Here is an 18,866-nt window from a genome sequence, read left to right on the forward strand (position 1 = left end):
CTTAGTGTTATGGGTGATACAAAAGAAGCTAAAATGCAGATAACACCAGAAACTCCAGGACGAGTCACAGTCCTGAATCCTTTTGAAAGTCCCAGTGATTATTATACTCTTCAGGAGCAGATTGTCTCCAGTCCTTCAGTCTTTAAATCAACAAAATCCTCATCTGTAAGATCTAGTCTTTACTTGTGTAACTATGCAGATGTAGTGCTAATATTTTGAAATGCATCTAAAAGTGTGTTTTATGTAGTGTGCTTTAATGTATATACTAAGCTAAAGAATTTTGGTGGCATTTGGTGTTTCTTCTGATTACAGGAGTATGTTGCTTTTAATACTACTCAGTCTTCGTACCTTCCTGATTTTTTTTTTTTCCTCTTTAGATATTAGGTGTATCAGTAGATTAGCATATACCCGCTAAGTGCCAAAACCGGTTGAAAGTAGATAAAGGACTGTTGTTGGATGTGGTGCTCTTGTCCCGCTTAAAGTGGAAAAAAACCAGTTCCTACTTACACGCTAAGCAGGCTGGATGCAAGAAAAACTTAACTGCACTTCCATTATGAGCTGTTTGCATATTCACAGAATCAGGTTAATGACTGTGTATATGTAACATTTTTTAGTTGCAAATTACGTTCTGGTTTGCAGTTGGAATTGTTTTCTGATAAGCAGTAGAGATGATGCTGTGCTAATGAGACTAAAAAGACTTGCTTGGTAGATCATTTTTCAAACATATTTGAAGAGTATTTTGTAACAAAGTGTTAAATAAAGGGGTGAAGCTGCTTTATTTCTGAACTGGGTTTTGTTGTGCACTACACGTGGCATTATGTGGGAGACTTGGCAGGCTACATATGGGGTTGCAACTCCTAAGTCTTGGAAATGTGAGGTGAAAGGAAGGCTGCTCTATCATTTGGATAACTTGGGTTAGGTACGGACACTGGGTTTTCACGGAACTGCAGTTTTGATTCTGGCAATCTAGAAGCAACTAAATGTTATCCAAAGTTCTGTATCTTTAGTAGATCTGTCCTCAGAAATTGAGAAGAAATTGACACCTCAGTTTATAAATATTAGCTATAACCTTCCACTTTTTATTATCTTGTAAATCATTGTAATACCACTACCAGGATAAAGAAGCCTGATTGACTTACTCATTTTTTTAAGTAGATCATTTAAACAGAAACTCTTTTGATTGTCTTTGACAGAAACTATATGGAAGTTATGATTGCGTTGTTCCATTGAGATTTGTCCTGTGGTTTTATTTTTATCTTTTTAGACTAGCAAGCATTAAGATGTCCATTTCTTTTTTTAGACACCAGGAAAATTTAGATGGTCTATTGATCAGCTTGCTCTAATAAATCCTGTGGAAATTGACTCGGAAGATGTTCGACGCCAAGCAATGTATTTGAGTCATGCTAGGTAACTTACCATCTGTTTTTATGCAGTTAACTTGGCTTGAATACTGGAACACTGTTCTCTTGCTTTATTGACATTTCAACACAGCATTAAAGAATTTTTATTCAAATCTTCTACCATAGATTTTTATGTGTCCCTGATGTGGATGTAATATTTAGATGAGGCTGCCTCTGTGTCGCTCTTTTTTAATGTTAAGAACCACTGATCTACTCTGATTGCAGTTTGAAAGACAGCCAGATAAAAGCAATCAATGGAAGCAAGAAAATGTCTTGCCAATGATTGTTACCAAGCTACCTCTTCTGCTCCTTGTCGCAAAACAATTTATCTTCTCGGAGTGTTCCATACTGAGACCGATGAAGTGTAGGCTTCTTTGGTCTTTGGGACTCCTGCAGAAGGGTAGAGCTGGGAAAGCTAGTTAGGTAAGCCAGTACCCTTTTTGAAATGTATAGATTGGACTTAATGTGAAGGAGGGAAGACCAATAAGCTTGCTGTCATTGAGGAGAAGGAGATTGCTCGTTACTTGAAATAATTTGGGGATCTTGATCTCAACTTTTTCCTTTCTCTGAAAATAACTTCCATGGGGAAAACAAATGAGTAAGTAAAACAGGCTTGGTATTCACGGCTTATCTTGAGGGATAGTCTTACACACTGATAGTACAGAATAACATGCCAAGTGAAGGTAGTCAAGGGAAGGCCACAATTGTGAATCCTGTAGACACTGCCATACATTTCTCAGATACGAACTTGCACAAAGAATTGCACCTCACGGCATGAAGCACCACGGTAATAGAATAATAAAACAATCCTCCATCCTGTTTATGCCTATTGGACTTTCAAGTCCTGTTACTGCAATGAAACTCAGATAGAAGGCTGTTTAGGGCAAGAGGCCTCTGAATATTCATAGAATCATAGAATGGTTTGGGTTGCAAGGGACCTTTAAAGGCTGTCTAGTCCAATCCCCCTGCAGTAAGCAGGGACATCTTCAACTGGATCAGGTTGCCCTGTCCAACCTGGCCTTGAATGTTTCCAGGGGTGGGGGGCATTTACCACCTCTCTGGCAACCTGTTCCAGTGGTTCATCACCCTCATCGTAAAAAATATTGTGAACTAGACCTAGTGTTCTTAGTGTCTGACTGAACCTACATCTCTTTTGAACAGAGAGAGGTATAAGAAGGAATATGAATCTTCTGCCACAGCAGAGATGTAGAAAGAGTGTTAACTCTCCTCAGCTGTATCTGTGAATCACCATGTCTTAATGTCGATATTATTTTTCTTAATGTCTGTTTGTTTCCTGGCCTTCCTCTAGCAGCCAGCAGGTTTCAGACTTTAATACTTTTTATGTGTTATAAAGCCTTAAGCCTTAGGTTTTAGGGAGTTGACTACATTGTTTCTGGAAGCCTATTAGGTTACACACAAACTAGTTTTAATTTAGATGGCTTGGGTGACAAAATAAACATGCATTGTCCTTTAAGTCTGTCCAACTGTTTCATACCCACTGTGATTATTTTTTTTTAATCATCTGATATGACTAGAAAGGCTAGTTCGTGTATGTGTAGGTTTGCTGTGTCCATGCTTGCATGTTTCAGTGTACAGAGTGAGGTGGTTATTTCTGGTGGCTGCAAACTGTACATGGTTAAATGCATATATATATATATACATGTGCGTGTAAGATTTTATATGGCAACTGATTTTAATTTACATTTCATAAATACTGCTTTATGGAAACTGAAGTGTCATATATACAGGTCTTGACATTAAAAGTTCCTGATAAAAGAATTTGAGTTTTTTAAGTCTGTGCATAATGTTACACAAACTATATACTTCATTTTAATAATGCTTGTTAACAAGCCATTTTCTCGATTAGTTGCAACAAACCACAAGCATAGGAAATATGGTGTATAAATATTTCAAACTGTTAATTATCCATTAGTGAAAACAGTTTGGGTAGCAGCACAGTGTAAAAGCTCATGACCACTTTGCGAAGTTTGAGCGTGTATCACATGTAGACTTGATTTTGTGCAGTATTACTGTTTCTATAAACTGGGCCTCATCTGTGTGCTGTGTGTTTATTGCACTGCTTATAAAACGATTAGGAGAACTTTCTTCTGGCAGACTGTGTTAGTGAAAAATAGTCTGTCAGTAATTGAGCAGACACAGTGACATAGTCTTGTCCACAGACTGTCCTCTTGCTTTTTTATTTCTACTGGTAGAAATTGAATGTTTTGTATGTTAAGTACTAAAAAAATCTGTACTGCGTCTTGTGTACTGTGTCAGAGTTACAAGTGCTACGTTGCTTAAAGTTGCATACAAGACTGGCTTGTTTTTATTGTTGTTAAATACATATGACATTTTACTTTGTTATTTTCCTGGAGTTATGCACTAAAGAAAAAACTTCTGCACTAACCAGCACTTTTAGTGGGAGCTGTTTTCCCAGTTCCCCTGTTTCTCCTTTGGAATCTGGCTTGTGAAGATGCTTCATGATTCACTATGCATAAATACACAATGATTGTATGCTTTTTTTTTGTACAATAACTGAATTTTGTGCAAGTGTCTTCATAGAACTGTCACTTTAGCATCATCTAGGCAAACATAGTTGAAGATGGCATGTCCAACTGTTGCAGGTCTATTCAAAGTCTGATTAGCATCAAAGAAAGGGCTGTGAGGGAAAGTTCATGTATTAGGTACATCTACATGTGTTTGTGTAGCTAATAATGTCTGTTATCTGACTGATTTCTGAAATTATTCAAGGGTAATTCAGGTATACTAACTGTATGAAAGTATTATGTGATTCAGCTAAGACAATGATGAATATTCATTGTAAAATTTTTTGAAGCTTATGAATGACATGGTAGTAACTGAAAGCGAAACTTGAAGGTGACCGTTAAAGGAAGTAAAAATGTAGAATCTCACAAATCATTTGAAGATGGCTGAAGTAACTACAATTTTTTTTTAAAAAAAAGGAGGTTAAAAGCTGCATAAGGGAATGTGTTAATTGATCCAAACTGAAATACGATATTGTATCCTGAACTCAAGAAAATAAGGCAGACTAGCTATTTGAAAGGGGGAACTCTGCTGGGAAGGTGGACTGTGTCAGGAATTTGAGTATACAAACATTCCATAAGCATCTTCCGTTGCCCTTTTGTTCCTTGCAGCTCAGTTTTTTATTCTGCTTGATTTTGTAGTGAGATTTTTTTATAAGCATAATCTCATGGCAACTTTAATAGCAAAATCTATTCCTATGACAAGTTCAACATAACTAAATGGATTATTTTGGAAGATCAGTTATGATGGAGTCTTTGTCCAGATAAAAGTACTTGCTGATACAAGGGGTAAATAGATATTTGCAAATATGTACTTCTAAATGGTACAGATCTTTTTCAAATGAACTGAAGTAACTGAGAAGTGCATTTATATTTCTAAATTTATGGTATGAGATTATTGCACATAACAGTAAAAACTTCATAAGATTTAGGGTTTAGTGCAATTTCATTTATAATGTTTCTCTTAAGCATCTGTAAAAGATCACATGGTTGGCCTTTTTTTTTCCAGTTATGTGATGGTTTTGATAATTTAGTTGTTTTTCATTTGTTACTTAGAATTGATAAGGAGACAGAAGACAGAAGGCAAAAAGCCATTGAGGAGGTAATAAAATTTTCTGTGCTATCAAGTGTTGATTTGTTTTAGCTACATACCTACAAAAAAAAAATCCATGTCTATTATAGGATTTTAAAACCCAGAAACCTATTATATTTTACTGGTCAGTAAGAAAGTAATTTTGTGTCCTCATCCCTTGTGGTTGTAGTTGGAATCCACATGGTCTTTTTCCTCCCATCTTTTTTCACACACCTGTAAGTCAAAACAGCAGATTTTGTTTCTTTCATGTGGGTTGGCTAGTGGGAATGTAGCTGTAAGATAACTCTTATAAATAGTTAATTTAAGGTTAAAAATGATTGAGCATTTTGGGTTTTACAGTAACTGTTAGTGTTAGGTAGCTTAGTTTCTTTTATTGCATTTTTTTAAATATAGTAGAACCTTGGTGATTTTCTGTTTCTTCCACAGTCTGCTTAGTTGGAGGCAAGACCTTCTTCTGGTAGCTTGTAATACTTTCTATCTATTTTTCATTTTATTTTTTACTATCCATTTGTCTAGCAGAGAAGGAAAAGTACAGTGTTTCAAATCTTCACTATAGAAATCTTCATTGTTATTTCAAAAAATAAGGCTCTGACAGGCAAGTCTTCCTTAGTGTTATTGACCTTTTTATATTGTATCATGCTGTTATCAGTTTCTGTCTCTATAAACAAAAAATGTTTTATGATTCCATAAAAGTGCTATGTAGTTGACCTGCAGCAAAGATACTTTGTTGTTCTAAATCCGCATTAAAAAGCGTATTTCTTCTTTGTGAGGCATAAACTAATGGATTATGCAGCTGAACAGCTTGAAACCAGGTCTCTGATAAAAATTATGCCTTTAATAGTGGGGTGTTTCAAGCTGAGTTTTTTCATTTGCTTTCAGTCTTGCATTTATTGTGAGAACATGATTTGCCCTGTATTTCTTGAAGCTATGTAATAGTGTTCATCTCAGCATCAGGGTGTTCTAGAGTGCACCTGTGACAGCAGATACAGTTTCTGATTCAAAGAAAAAGAGTGAAGTGCCAGTACTCATAAATGTTTCACTGCTAACCAGTTTAGCCAAATACACCAACAATATTGCCAAAAAGCCTTGGTTTTACTGGTGTTACTGTTACTGCAGTGTCTCTTTGGTACTTCTGCAAAGTAGCTCAGTTGTCAAAATATAACAATTTAACAAACTGAAAAGTTTAAAAGAATTATGTTAAACTACTGTGCAGTAAGTATGATAGAGACAATTCAAATTTTTTAATGAATAATTAGTGTTAAATGAAACTTGTAAAATTTTCACTCTGCAGACTTGAAAGATCTGAGGTGGTATGTGTCATACAGAACATGGGGGTCTTCAAATCAAATTGTTTTTTCTTTAACTTCTCTGGGCCTGAAATAATGAAATGTATTTTGGGTATAAGGGATAATCTCTACAGGTTTTGGGGAAGGAAGAGTTAAAATTCTTAAAATATAGATCTGTGAGTAGCAAAAGGTATGACTTAATTTTTTCTTGTTCAGGGTGCTAATCTAAATTTAAGTTGAAAGTCTTCAATTTTTAAAAATGCTAAGATGGTTTATTTCTATTTGACTCTAGTTTTTCACAAAAAGACTCATAGTTCCTTCTCCTTGGACTGAACATGAAGGCAAGCAAGTTTCTCAGTTTAATTCAACTAAATGTAAGTTGCTTTTGTGTGTCCACCCAAAATTATCTAGCTTTTGGAGAAATTATCAAGCATAATTTTTTTCAACCTCAATTTAAATTTTAAGAACCAGTGATAAAAGATGGCACAACTGATAGTTTTTTTAGCTGTTCTCTCCAAGTGCTTTCTTTGTTTAAAAATCGTTAATTAATCCAGAATCTTACATAATTTTTCCTTTTTGTTATTTTTGGTTCCTGCCCTTAAATCTTTTTCCTTTCATAACCTGTCTTTAACCAGTTTAATTTTCACACACAACTTTGCTGCATCAATACTAGTAATAGACAAGTCTTTGCTCTCTTCTTTTGATATCTGCATGTCTGACTTATTCTGACTGCTTCCCTGCCAATATAAGTATATGGGAAACTGAGTTCCATATTTTTCTATCCTTACTTGCTATGTAAATTCCTGTTGTCCTCTGAATGTCTTGCTAGCTCACTGTCACTGTACATAGGGTTGTGGGGTTTCTAAGTTTATTTCATTTATGCTGTTATTAGATTTTATTTTGTTATTAAAGTTTATATATAACCAACAGAATGCATAGTAAATGGATTACCAGCTGGAGAAGGTGCTGAAATTCTCTTAATCAGCTATAATGGTAACCTTTTTTCAGTGCTCCTTTCTAATCTTTTCCAAACTTTGATGCAAAAATTTTGTTTAGTTGTATTAAATATTCTAACTTACTGCTGCTAGGTTTCAAAACTCTATATGCAATGCATGCTTAAATTTAAGTTCTTATCTGTTTTACAGCCATAGATCTAAATTACATTTCTCCAATTAGAAGACAGCTAACTTTGCATCCTGGGAAGAGCAATGGTGGGTAAAAGGAAATGTCTGAAATTACAGGCTTTCTCTAAAGCAAAATTTTTTTTTTAATGGCTATTTAATTTCAAAAGGGAATGATTTTTTTTGTTAATATACCTCTAGAAATAATTTTTCTTGAACTGTATGGTACTATTGATTTTAATATCAATTTCTCAGTAATTTCATTCTATTATATTTTTTCCAAAGTAAAAACTGAAGTCCTCTGTAGACTGTAGAGTGCATTTTTTCCAACCCAATGTATGCACTTTTTCTGAATTAAGAAGTGAATATAAGCCTCAGGTTTATGGGTAAATTACAATTTCAAGAAACCTTTAATGTGTTGGGTTAGAGAATCTTGATTATTTTCTCTGACAAATAAGTAGCAGAAATCTTAAGAGATCTTTTAAACTATTTTATTTTAGATAAATAGGTAGTGTTTTTTCCCAGGGTATTTTGATGATCTTTCTCCCATTTCCTTTTGAATCCTTCCTTTCTTCAGAGACCTCTCTCTTCAGTTAAGAATGCCTTTCTACAGGCTTTTATGTTACAACCCTTGATTTTTTTATGTCTAGGCCTAAGTGTGCTGCATATAGCCTTGTCAAAACAGAATCCTAGCTTTAATTAATGCTTTCCCTTATTGCAACTGTAACTTAAATAGCTCAATTGCAGTGTGATTTGAAAGTGAATTTTTGTTTCTACAGTTTTAGTAAAAGGTCACTGCAAGCTAATTTTATTGGTTTTATTCATTGCAGCTGCTTGTCAGACAGTACTGTCTTTGCCAGTGGATTTTAATTTAGAGAAAATACTAGGTATGTCATGTAATATCTACATTTAATTATGAATGTCTAAATAAAAAACGTGGGTTTGTATTGTTTGCTGTTTTGGTGTCTTATGAAATAGTGAAAACCTAATGTGAATGAAAGTTCTAAGTATGTGTTCTAAATAGTTACTGTGTGTTGCATGGGTCATCTGACTTTAAATGATATGATGTGAGTGTAAGAGATAAAAGAGGAGGGATATGGAGGACAATTGGAAAGTGATTAAAAATTCTGAATGCATAAAAGGTAGTAAGAAGATGCCCCCGCCTCCCCCAAATAGAGCAGTTATTTAACTTGGCAGAGCTGTTTGACTTGCAAATTGCTGGCCACGAGGCTCATAGCCCAACCTTGCCTTGAGCAAAGCTATGCTGTAATTCTGTGCCCTTAATTTAACTGAAGCCGTGGTGGTGACTGGAACTTGTGTGGTGGCAAAAAAGCCATGACCGCCAAGTGGGGAGATGAGTCCAAATTAACTGTCTAACTGCTATATTGAGCAGTTGCTGCCAGCTTCTCAGGCAAAGGGATTGGAAAGGCCTGTTCTTATAGCTCATATGTGGGAATAGTGGGTATAGCCAGCTCAGAGGTTTTTGGCTGCATGCTCCTATACCAGTATTGAAGTTCACAACCCTGATTGTGGGCCATCAAAATTAAAACAGAAAAACAGAACTATATCAGTTGCTTTTATGTTTCATCTTAACAAGTGCTTCCATCAATGCATAGTTTGTGAATTAATGAAAAATTTCTACAAGGAATATCCAATTAGAATAGAGCAAAAAACTGAAATAACCTGGTGAGTCTCAGCATATTTGAATGGGTCTTTGTTAACATCTGTATGCTTTTCTACTGTAAACTGCTAACTGCTTTGACTGTCTTTGAGTTGAATCTGGTTTGCCTTCGCATGTATCGTGATGACCATCAAAGTGTATGGGAGACCTGAAAAAGGGTGTAGTTTTGCTTGGGTAATTAACGACTCCTTTTTCATAACTTGGATGTGAAGAATAATACAGTTTTGGGAAGAGGCCAGTAAGTAGATGCTAGCCAATATTTACATTTTTTAAAAATGCAGACTTCAGTATTAAAGGATGATAGGCAGAAGTGGAACCTTAGTAGACAGAGTAGACTTTTTGTAATGATAACAAGTGATCCTTTGGGATAGGTGCCTAAACTAGATTAATTTCTTGCTGTATTGGTAAATTGGATTAAATGTTTTAATTTAGTTATATATGTCTCTGTAGTCAAGATATCTTTTTTTTTTCTTGCATTCTTACTGGAAACGACTTCTCCCGCACATTTCTAGGTGAATATTTTAGAACTGATGAATTTGCAGATCAGTCTCAGGAAAATCTGAGCTCTTCATCACTCAGAAGAAAGCTGTTTTTAGAAGAAAATGGAAGTGTATCTGAGTGTTTGTCCCCTTCTCTGCATAGTCCACGCAGTAGTCAGCCACTTGAAGTGCTTTGTTCAATAGACATATCTCCAGTACGGTGCAGAAGCCCTCTGGAAACATCTAGTTCAGTAAGTAGCCTGTTTTGTGGGCTGGATGGGATGTGACTTACCTAGCACAGGGTAGTTCTCAGAGCAGGCCGTACCAATTCTGTGTTCTGACAGACTTCACAAGATGAACAACCATGTTTTTAATAAGCTATAACTGCTTTATGAGAGAGTAGGTGTTAGACCAAAGGGTGGTAGGGTGGGGTTTTTTCCAATTCCAAATTCAGAAAAAAATATGTGAACAAAAAAAGTCTTGAAAGAATATATTACTTTTATTATATCAAATTATTATGTTGGGCTGCTGTTCTTCTGTATAGAAGGAATTATGCTTTATGTTATGAAAAGGAAGTAGGAATTGATACATATACAAGACTTGCTGAAAGCATGTTGAAACTTTTTTTTTTCCCATAAAATGCGTGTATAAAAAAAGGCCTGTTTAAATCCATGAACTGCTGTCTAAAATACTAATTGATATGAACAGGTGATATAATTATTTCCCTTATGGCTCATAAACTCGTTCACGGTGGAAGAAAGGACTTGTGGATCTTTGAATGCAGTCCTAAATATGCTTTTTTCTTTTCCATTGACCAGAGATTTCAGATGAGTAGACGTTTATTAGAACAGAGAACATGATGTCTGTTTTTCAAATTAAGCAAGATGAGTCTTATTCCCAGGTGGACATAGCACAGATAAACTGATTTAGGGGGTATGGTTTTGTCCGTCTGGCGACTGAAGTGCATGTTAAAAAAACTACCCCAGCAAGAGTGTGGCTTAAGAAAAAATTCTTCACTATGGTAACCTAGTAAAGAATTCCTACAACATAATTATACTGCTAGAAGTTACTTTTCTTTTTGCACCTTACTCTTAAGCAAGATCACTTAAGGAAAAGTATTTTGTTTGCTGCTGAGTTAATTCAGGTAATATGGATTCCAATAAAATATAAATAGTGTCTGGCTTTCATCTGCATTGGTATGAATAAGAAATTGAGATTAAATACTTGACTATATACACAGATAGCATTAATTCTCAGTTTAGGCTTCTCATAGATCTTAAATATAATGGCTATAGTCTTAGTTGGTATTATGTGACAGTTTGAGTCCATTGCTCTTTTTCTATGTAGAGGCATAAAGTCCAAGTGAAGAGCTGCAACTGGAATATTTAAGCGGAACTAATGATAGAGAATGTCGTTGTACAGGATTAGTTTTCCTCAGTGCTGCCATATTAAGGTTTTTAGTTAGAACACTTTATATATATACATATTAGTCAAAGTTTTATGCTGCTTTTTTTTTGCTTTTTTTTTTTCCTTTAACTGAAGGGTCAGTTTTCATCAAGTCCTATTCAGGGAGGAACGAGGGCTTATAGTCTGGGAAGTATAACCAGTCCTACGTTTCCAGAGGGGTCTCCTGCACATAATGGTTCTCCTACTTTTTCACCAATTGCTTTTCACATCAGAAAGACACCACTGTCAGGTATGGTTTAATTGTATATCTGTTATTCTTTCTTGATTTATATATTTTTGTTATAAAACCTGCTGCATTCTTACTGGAACTTTTTCTCTTCAGAGACAAGTTACTGTGCTTGGCAGATGAGCAGTCCCCTCCTATATGACACATATACTGTTTAGCAGTGAAATATCTTAATGATGTGAAACTGTGAAGTGTATCTGCTTGCAAAAAATCAACTCAGGAAAATATTTTAGAAGAAGGAATTGTGACCTAATTAGAATGAAAAAAAAATAAAATTAAAGGATTAATCTAGTGTGAGGAGGGGTTTTAAAGCCGTATGCCTGAACTAAGTCAGATCACAATTCTGATTTGGCCCAACTTGAAGCATTTTAATCGGACAAAGAATGTTAAACTGAGTTTTCAAATCATGTGATCGTGAAGATTATTTGAAATTAAACTGGCTAGTGAAGAAATCATGAACATTTTGTGTCCTTATTGCTCTAGGAAATGTATTTCCTGTTTTGTCCATTACCTGCTAAGACATGTTGTCATGTTTATACATGATTTTGCTCTGATGAGCCTTGTGGTATTTCAACACCATTATATGTGGAGATTGCATAGGTGTTATCTCACTTATTTGATTTTCTTGAAAACTACTGCTGCCTGAAATTTTTTAAATGCCTATAGAATATGTGTATTGGTATTTGTTTGGAAAAAAGCCACAGAACCAGCCTTCACACATTTTCCTTTGAACACTATCTAGTGTTGACATTTGAAAATGCAAGGCCTCTAATAGAGCAAACCATGTCATAGGAAACAAATTTGGTGGTAAAAATGGGATGAAAACTTGCCTTTACCATGATAGTTTAAATGTGCTGGTGGTTTGTTTTTTGGGTTTTTGGTTTTGGGGTTTTTTTTGTTGTTGTTGTTTTGGTTTTGGTTTTTTTTTAAGAAGGCCTTGGAGCTGAGAGACAGAGGTCAGTGAAACACTATGTAGTTGGCTATAATTATTCAAAAGACTCTAAAGCTTTGAGGATGATGACTTTAATTCCGTCTGATATCTGATAGAATAACTTTGTTGTTTTTTACAGACCAAAGAAAATTTACATTTCGTTCTCCAGATATTCCTTCTTCCTCAAGTAGAATGACACCCCCAAGTACAAGAAGTCCTTATATAGATGGTTGTTCTCCAATTAAAAATTGTTCTCCTATGAGGCTTGGAGCTTGTAGAGGAACTGCCCAGTATCAGACTTCTGTCATTAGAATACCAATTGCAGTTGAGAACCACAGTGTGGATGAGGAAGACAAGGAAAATGCTTCTCCAGCAGAAGCTCGGTTCCCAGAAATGGATAATGGAATAAACTTAGGTCAGCAAGACAGTGATACTTTTGCACATGGTACACATCTCGTGGTAGCAACTGTGTCTATTGCACCAGATCACTCAGAAGCTTGTCGTCAAAGGTTGTCATCATTTCAGGATATAGAAGGCTCGAAGGAAAATAATACCGTAGATATGGCTGATGCAGCTGAAGTGTCAGAGGAAAACACTTGGATAAAAGAAACAATTGGCAATAGCAATGCACCAATGACCAGCTTTATGACGGGGATTACTTTCAGTATTGAAAACTCTCGCATGTGCATGTCACCTCTTGCAGAAAGCAGTGCAATTCCTTGTGACAACAGTAGTATTCAGGTAAAAATAAAAATCTTTTTTTGCTTCTCTGTAAAACTGAGCTTGACATGGTAACTTTCAGTATGTATACCATTCTGTAAGTAATTGTCTATTTTCTCTTATTGGATGTGGCATGCAGGTGGTATTGTTACTTTTATTCTTTCCCCCCCATCTCCTTTTTCCTCTCAGTGGAGTTAGTGTAGCAATTATGAATTTTTTTGTGTTACTATGCATAGTAATATACTTAATCCAAAATTAATTCTGACAGACCCGTTTACAATTTGCTTTTGTTATTAACTGAAAATTTGTTGGATTACGTTCTGTTAATCAAATGCAAGTCGTATCAGGTATGAGAATCTGAGGGGTTTATTGGTGTTAAATTGTAGTAAATTTTTAAAGCCCTGTTTCTTGATTTCAGGTGGACAGTGGTTATAATACACAGACTTGTGGAAGCAGCATTATGGATACTGCGGGGGCTGAAAACAGTTGCAGAGAAAATGATGTGAATACTAACGTGTTTCAGAATAAATCTCATCTCCTTAGAACAAAGGTAGGAGTTAAATTGTGATGCAGAAGTGATAGGTTTCCCATCTAAAGCATCTGTTCCCTGTTTTATTCAGTTTCAGGGAGCCTGAGGGGGAGAGACTGTCAGGTGATAATAGAGAGTATGTTAATGTAGCATCATTTCAAGTATTATGTTGAACACAAGGAATAAATGCAGGACAAATATTATAAGCTGGCAATAAAATTAATGTGTTCTATGACAAAGGCAGAGGTAGTTTCAGGGGAAACTGAGGTATATGCGTGAAGGGTAGTTGTGAGGCTTCTCATGGCTTCTGATGCATTGCAGTCTGTCTCTTATTTTTGTTTCTGTTGTTCTTGCTGCTCTTTTTATTGCTAAGTTTTTAAATACGTGCCTGTGGACAAGCATATCTTTGGGGAAAAATTGCTACTTCTTTTCATCATCTGGCCTCGAGTTTCCTAGACCATAGCTGGCATGCTGACTTGGTGGGGAACTTTCTGCTTGGGTACAGTCTCTTGATTACAAGCCCTTTGATGACCTATCTTAAGAACAAAACAAATTACAAAAGACAATACATATCTAGCAAGACTCCCAAGCTCTTAATCTTGTCACTGATGGGAAGGAGTTCTACTTCTTCCACAGAATGGGACGCAAAGCTAGTTTCTTTGGAGGAGAGAGCAAAGATCATCTCCTCTCACTTAGTAATTATGGTCTTATAAACTTAGTAGCTTATGGTCTACTACTTAGTGTTGTTTACAGTCCTTGAAAGAGAGACAGTACTGACCAGTAGTACCAGATTATAAAAAACCTCAAGTAAGCCCATTCAGCCCTGACCTCACTTCTGTATCTGACATGCTAATAGCCACTTCTCTGCCAAGGTAAAGAGCAGATTGATGGTGTTTTATAGACCATTGACATCAAATTTTGAACTGCTCATTTAAGATTAGGATAACTGTGCCCTTACAGGAAGAATAGATGGATATTTTATCTTTTAAAAAAAATAGCCATCTACTCTGAGGTCTTGCCCCACTCACCCTGCTGGACATGGATTATACATGTGAACGTACTCATTGGAATAAATGGTCTAACACCAAACCTGTCCTAGAGACTCACCAATGTCATGCAGCTGCCTTCTCCCACTGCTAGTCTTTCAACTGCTAGATCCTGACTAAGCCCAACTTTGCATTTTGGATTAGGACTAAGTGTGGAGGCATCAAGTACTTCATTCAACTCTCACAACAGAGAGCCCACAAAGAATGAAAAGAAAAAAACATGCACGTTGCTGGCTAAAAGAATCCAGTCTGGGTCATTCAGAGTATGTGTGCTCTGAAAGGAGGTTCTGGCTGACAGCACAAATCTCAAAGATTTGTGCAGAGAAGACATTACCTTTCATTTGAGAAGGGGAGAGGTGGGAGGCTATAAGGTACTAATAGTAACTTGAAATTTTTAGGTAGTAAGTTTGGATCTTGTTTCTTTGGGGTAATTTTTGTGAAAAAGGTTTTAAAATTAACTTTTCCTTATTAACCTAGGAGTGTACTGTTTTAAACCATAAGGACAATCAGTTGCTGAGAGCAAAATCTCCAGAGAAGCAATCCTGTTTCCAAAAAACAAAGCCACACAGTACAGTATTTGGTCAAAATACAACTTGTAACATTTCTGCCTGGAAACATAAAAATGAAAATCAAGTTCAGGTTTTTCACAAAAATGGTATGTAGTTTTCTGACAGAGAACTTAAATTGTGTTGTCTAATAAATTTTTATATATATATGACCTCAATTACCTGGAATTATACATACTATTTTGCTTTTTTAATGCAAATGTAATAAGTTGTCTGGTATATATTAAGGGAGTTTTTAAATAATGTGGGGTTTTTCAGGTCTTACTAACAAATTTATTGGTATCATTAAGCGATCCTTTTGAAAATTAAGGTGGCTAAACTTGGTACAAAGAAACCATAGTGTTTTTTCAGAATTGTGTTCCTTCTGTGATTATGGTAGATTCCACGAGGAGCCTTGTTTCGAAAGTTTGGACATAACTTCAGCTTCAAGAGGAGTATTTCAGATGGACTGGGCAAACCTAGGGTAACTTGCATAGCAGCCAATGTCACTGCAAAAACACCTACATTTTAAGACACAACTCCTGAAGGCATGAGGGAATTTTTTCCATGGAAGAGAGAAAAAGTAAAGGAGTATTAGTTTTGATTTGGATTGCTTTTGCCCTGATCAGATTTATCATGTAGCTTCAGGAATACTAGCACTGGTACCAAGACAGTGTCACTGGACAGAAATGAACTGCTGAGGGTGTGATAAGAGCAGGGCTGGGGTCACAGGAGAGGGGTGAGTGTCTGTGGGTATCAGCCTAAAGTAACAGGGATGAAACTCAGCTGTGACTTTCATGAGGAAAGAATAAAACTAGTGTTTCAGAAATGGGTCCCTGGAATATGTGTATGATTTAGAGTAGGCTGCAAACTGCTAAAAATGGGTGCTTTGATTTTAATACCAGTCTAGTCCTTTTAATTAAGTTTTCCTCGTGAAAACTCCATTCTAGTTACGGAAATAACGCACTTTTCCACAACTTAAAAAAAGTTTAATTTGCCTAGTAATAAAATAAGCTTTATGTCAAAAGAAGTCTTTTAGCAATTCTTTGAACAGTTTTTTCCTTGGTTTGACAGAGAACTGTGTATCTGTCAGTTAGCTTTACCATGTACTTAAGTAAAATGTACTATTGGTTACCTTTAAATCAATTACTAAAGTAACAACACTATCATTTGTATTAGTACTAATCTTGAAGTCGATCACCTGACTCCACCAGTGTCCCCTAAGAACACTTGTGTCCAAATTGATGCTCCAGTACCCTTTCGAAGGAACATAAGAAGGTGCAATAAGGTTAATTGGTCTCAGTACATCATTAAGACAATGGTGCAGCTTTCCTTCTATTAAAGTAAACCATTACACTTTTACTTCCCTCTTATGCTTAATTCCCAATATTATTACGTTGCTTACAGAAATTGCCAAAATATTTAGATAAACGTTTAGAAAAATAATTAACTTTTTGCATGCCACTTACTGCAAAAAGTATTAATATAAACAAACTCTTGATACTTTCAAGAAAAACATCAGTGAACAAAAGTAATGGAATGAGGAGGGTCTGGAAGCCCAGAACTCCCTTTGCCTAATCAAATCTGATTTGGTTGAATTCGATTGGATTTTAAAAGAACCTTCTGGAATTTATAAATGTGAATGGGGGAGAAAATCCATATGGTAATCTAGTGACTAAGAGGGGAAGAAGAGATAAGGGAAATACTGAGATTTCTGGGCTCTGTTTGTCGAGCTCTGAAGTAAACCGTGTTGGATTAATCAAAAAGGAAAGTCCATTCTAGTACGTGCCCCAGGTGAAGTAGTCTTTCTCTGTTCATAGCAAGGATATCCAGTCCCAGGATACTGGATGGACGTTCTGCTTCCCATTCTGTTCCACAACCCACAGGAAAGCTTGTACCAAAGTGATAGACCGTGGCTGATGAGTAACTATTGGCACACTAAGCCTCCAACAGCTGGTCACACCTAAATTCAAAGGCAACTGACAACACTTTTTAAAAATCTGAAAAGGGGAGGTGTGAACAGAATTGCACAGCATGAAAAAGCAATGCACTAGACCTGAGACTTGTGTGCGAGAGTTTTGTAAGTTTCTGAAAGTTATTTATGGCCTTGTGTCTTTTCTGTTTCTCATGATACTTCTTTTTAACAATAATCAACTGAAAGGGTGAATTTCAGATTCCTGGACTGTATAAAGGATTTATTTTTGCAAGTGTGATTACTAAAAATAGCAGCAATGTTAATGTAAAGGGGAAGATGAAAAGCAGGGCAGTCCAAATTATGATCTGTTTCTGAACTGTTTGGCATGATATGTATAATTAAGATTTCATTTTATTTTTTTAATTAAAACTTTATAATGGTATGTTCAATGATCAGACCCTATGTGAGTATTTTCTTAAGGGTAAGGGAAAAGTAACATCAGAAATGGGTGAATGTGAGAAGTAATTAAGGATCCCCACTCAAATTGCCTGTATTTTCTGTCCCATTTTTATAGTCTTCAGTTAGATGGGAATTATTTATTTTATGAAAAGGTGCCTATTTTTTATTATGTTTGTATAATTGTTTTGTAGAAGAAACCTACTGTGCAAATTATCACGGAAATCATTTGACCATTCTGTTTCTCTAGTTGTACTTAATGCATTGGTTGGTACACGTTGCAAGAAACGGTCATTGTTTACATTAAATTAATTTTGGTAGTTTTAACGAGGGTCTTTAACATGTATAACTGTAAATTGAGTAGTGAAATAGAATAAAGACATCTCTTTCGTACCTAGATTCTATTATTTTTTTTGCTACAATTTGCAGCATCTTACATGGAGTGCTGCCTGTAACACACAACACTGTGGTGTTTGCGTGGGGGGCCTTGGGGAACAGAGGAAGAGGTCAGGCCAGGAGCTTGGCAAGCTTTTGCTCTCCTGCATACAGGTAAAAAATGGGTTCAGTTACTGTAATATATGGTGCTGAATTAAAAGTGCAGTACCAGTTATACATCTAGTCCTCTGCACATCTTTCTTTAAAATTTAGTTTCAAGTTTCCAAAGCCTTTTAGAACAGTGGTGACAGGATTCAAATGTCTTGTTCATAGGGTGGGGTTTTTTCCTCTTGCAATCAGTTAAACACATTGTCTCCTTTTGATGCCTTTTATAAATACGTACTTATTAAATCTGATCCAATCCTTTAAAATGACAGCATAGAGGGATCTGAGTAAATATGGCCAAGTGACAACCATGTATTGATCAGCTGTGACCCACTGATTACCCAAGCAAGCCACTGAGGAGTAAGTGACTAGTAGAGAAGTTTGTAAGCTCTGTAACTCTTCAGTGATCTCTGAGGAACAGCTGTAGTACATGGCATTGCAGTTTTTGGCTTTGAGAGCTAGGACTTGGCATCAGGAGAACCGGTCTATGGGTGCTGAAGCTAGAATGGAAACGACTGTAATCAGAGGCATGTTGGAGCAGGTTTACTGAAATGAACCTGTGGAGTTCAACAGCAACCACCTCAAAGTCCCTGTGGTGGGAGCTCAGCACCAAGTCTAGAAGCACACTTAAAATTACTTCAGTCCTCACAGCACATAAAATGTACTCTATGACTATAAAGCCAGGCGATGTAGCTTGACTGTAACAATACAGTTCAAGGCACAAAATGTTCGGGGTTTTTTGACAATTTTAACTAAGAATTCTAACTCGTCAGCATCTTGACAACACAAACTAGAATGATCACTGCAAAACTTGTCAGGACTTGTGGATTTTTGTGTAACACAAATATAACTAATGGTTTCCATCCTTTTTTTTAAGGCAGTTCATCA

At 36.0% G+C, this 18,866-nt stretch overlaps 1 protein-coding gene across 1 annotated transcript; it reads left to right on the forward strand.

Moving 5' to 3' along the window:
• BORA (bora, aurora kinase A activator) lies at window positions 1–15,242 on the forward strand. Its single transcript, XM_010575251.1, has 11 exons — window positions 1–165; window positions 1,301–1,407; window positions 5,000–5,045; window positions 6,615–6,696; window positions 7,468–7,533; window positions 8,274–8,330; window positions 9,637–9,854; window positions 11,146–11,299; window positions 12,367–12,968; window positions 13,366–13,497; window positions 15,000–15,242. Exons 1-11 carry the CDS (start codon window positions 10–12, stop codon window positions 15,183–15,185), a joined length of 1,806 nt encoding a protein of 601 aa, XP_010573553.1. The 5' UTR covers window positions 1–9; the 3' UTR covers window positions 15,186–15,242.
• Window positions 15,243–18,866: the final 3,624 nt, after the last annotated feature.

This window comes from Haliaeetus leucocephalus, unplaced genomic scaffold, assembly GCF_000737465.1.
Source record: "Haliaeetus leucocephalus isolate CR32 unplaced genomic scaffold, Haliaeetus_leucocephalus-4.0 Scaffold462, whole genome shotgun sequence".
NCBI classification, from domain to species: Eukaryota; Metazoa; Chordata; class Aves; order Accipitriformes; family Accipitridae; genus Haliaeetus; species Haliaeetus leucocephalus.

What these genes read in the sequence shown, in the direction of transcription:
- BORA (XM_010575251.1), top strand. Translation starts at nt 10, where the DNA reads ATGGGTGATACAAAAGAAGCTAAAATGCAGATAACACCAGAAACTCCA. An exon ending in ATGTATTTGAGTCATGCTAG is followed by an intron (nt 1,408 to 4,999) that starts GTAACTTACCAT and finishes TTTGTTACTTAG; the next exon opens with AATTGATAAGGAGACAGAAG. An exon ending in CAGAAAGACACCACTGTCAG is followed by an intron (nt 11,300 to 12,366) that starts GTATGGTTTAAT and finishes TGTTTTTTACAG; the next exon opens with ACCAAAGAAAATTTACATTT.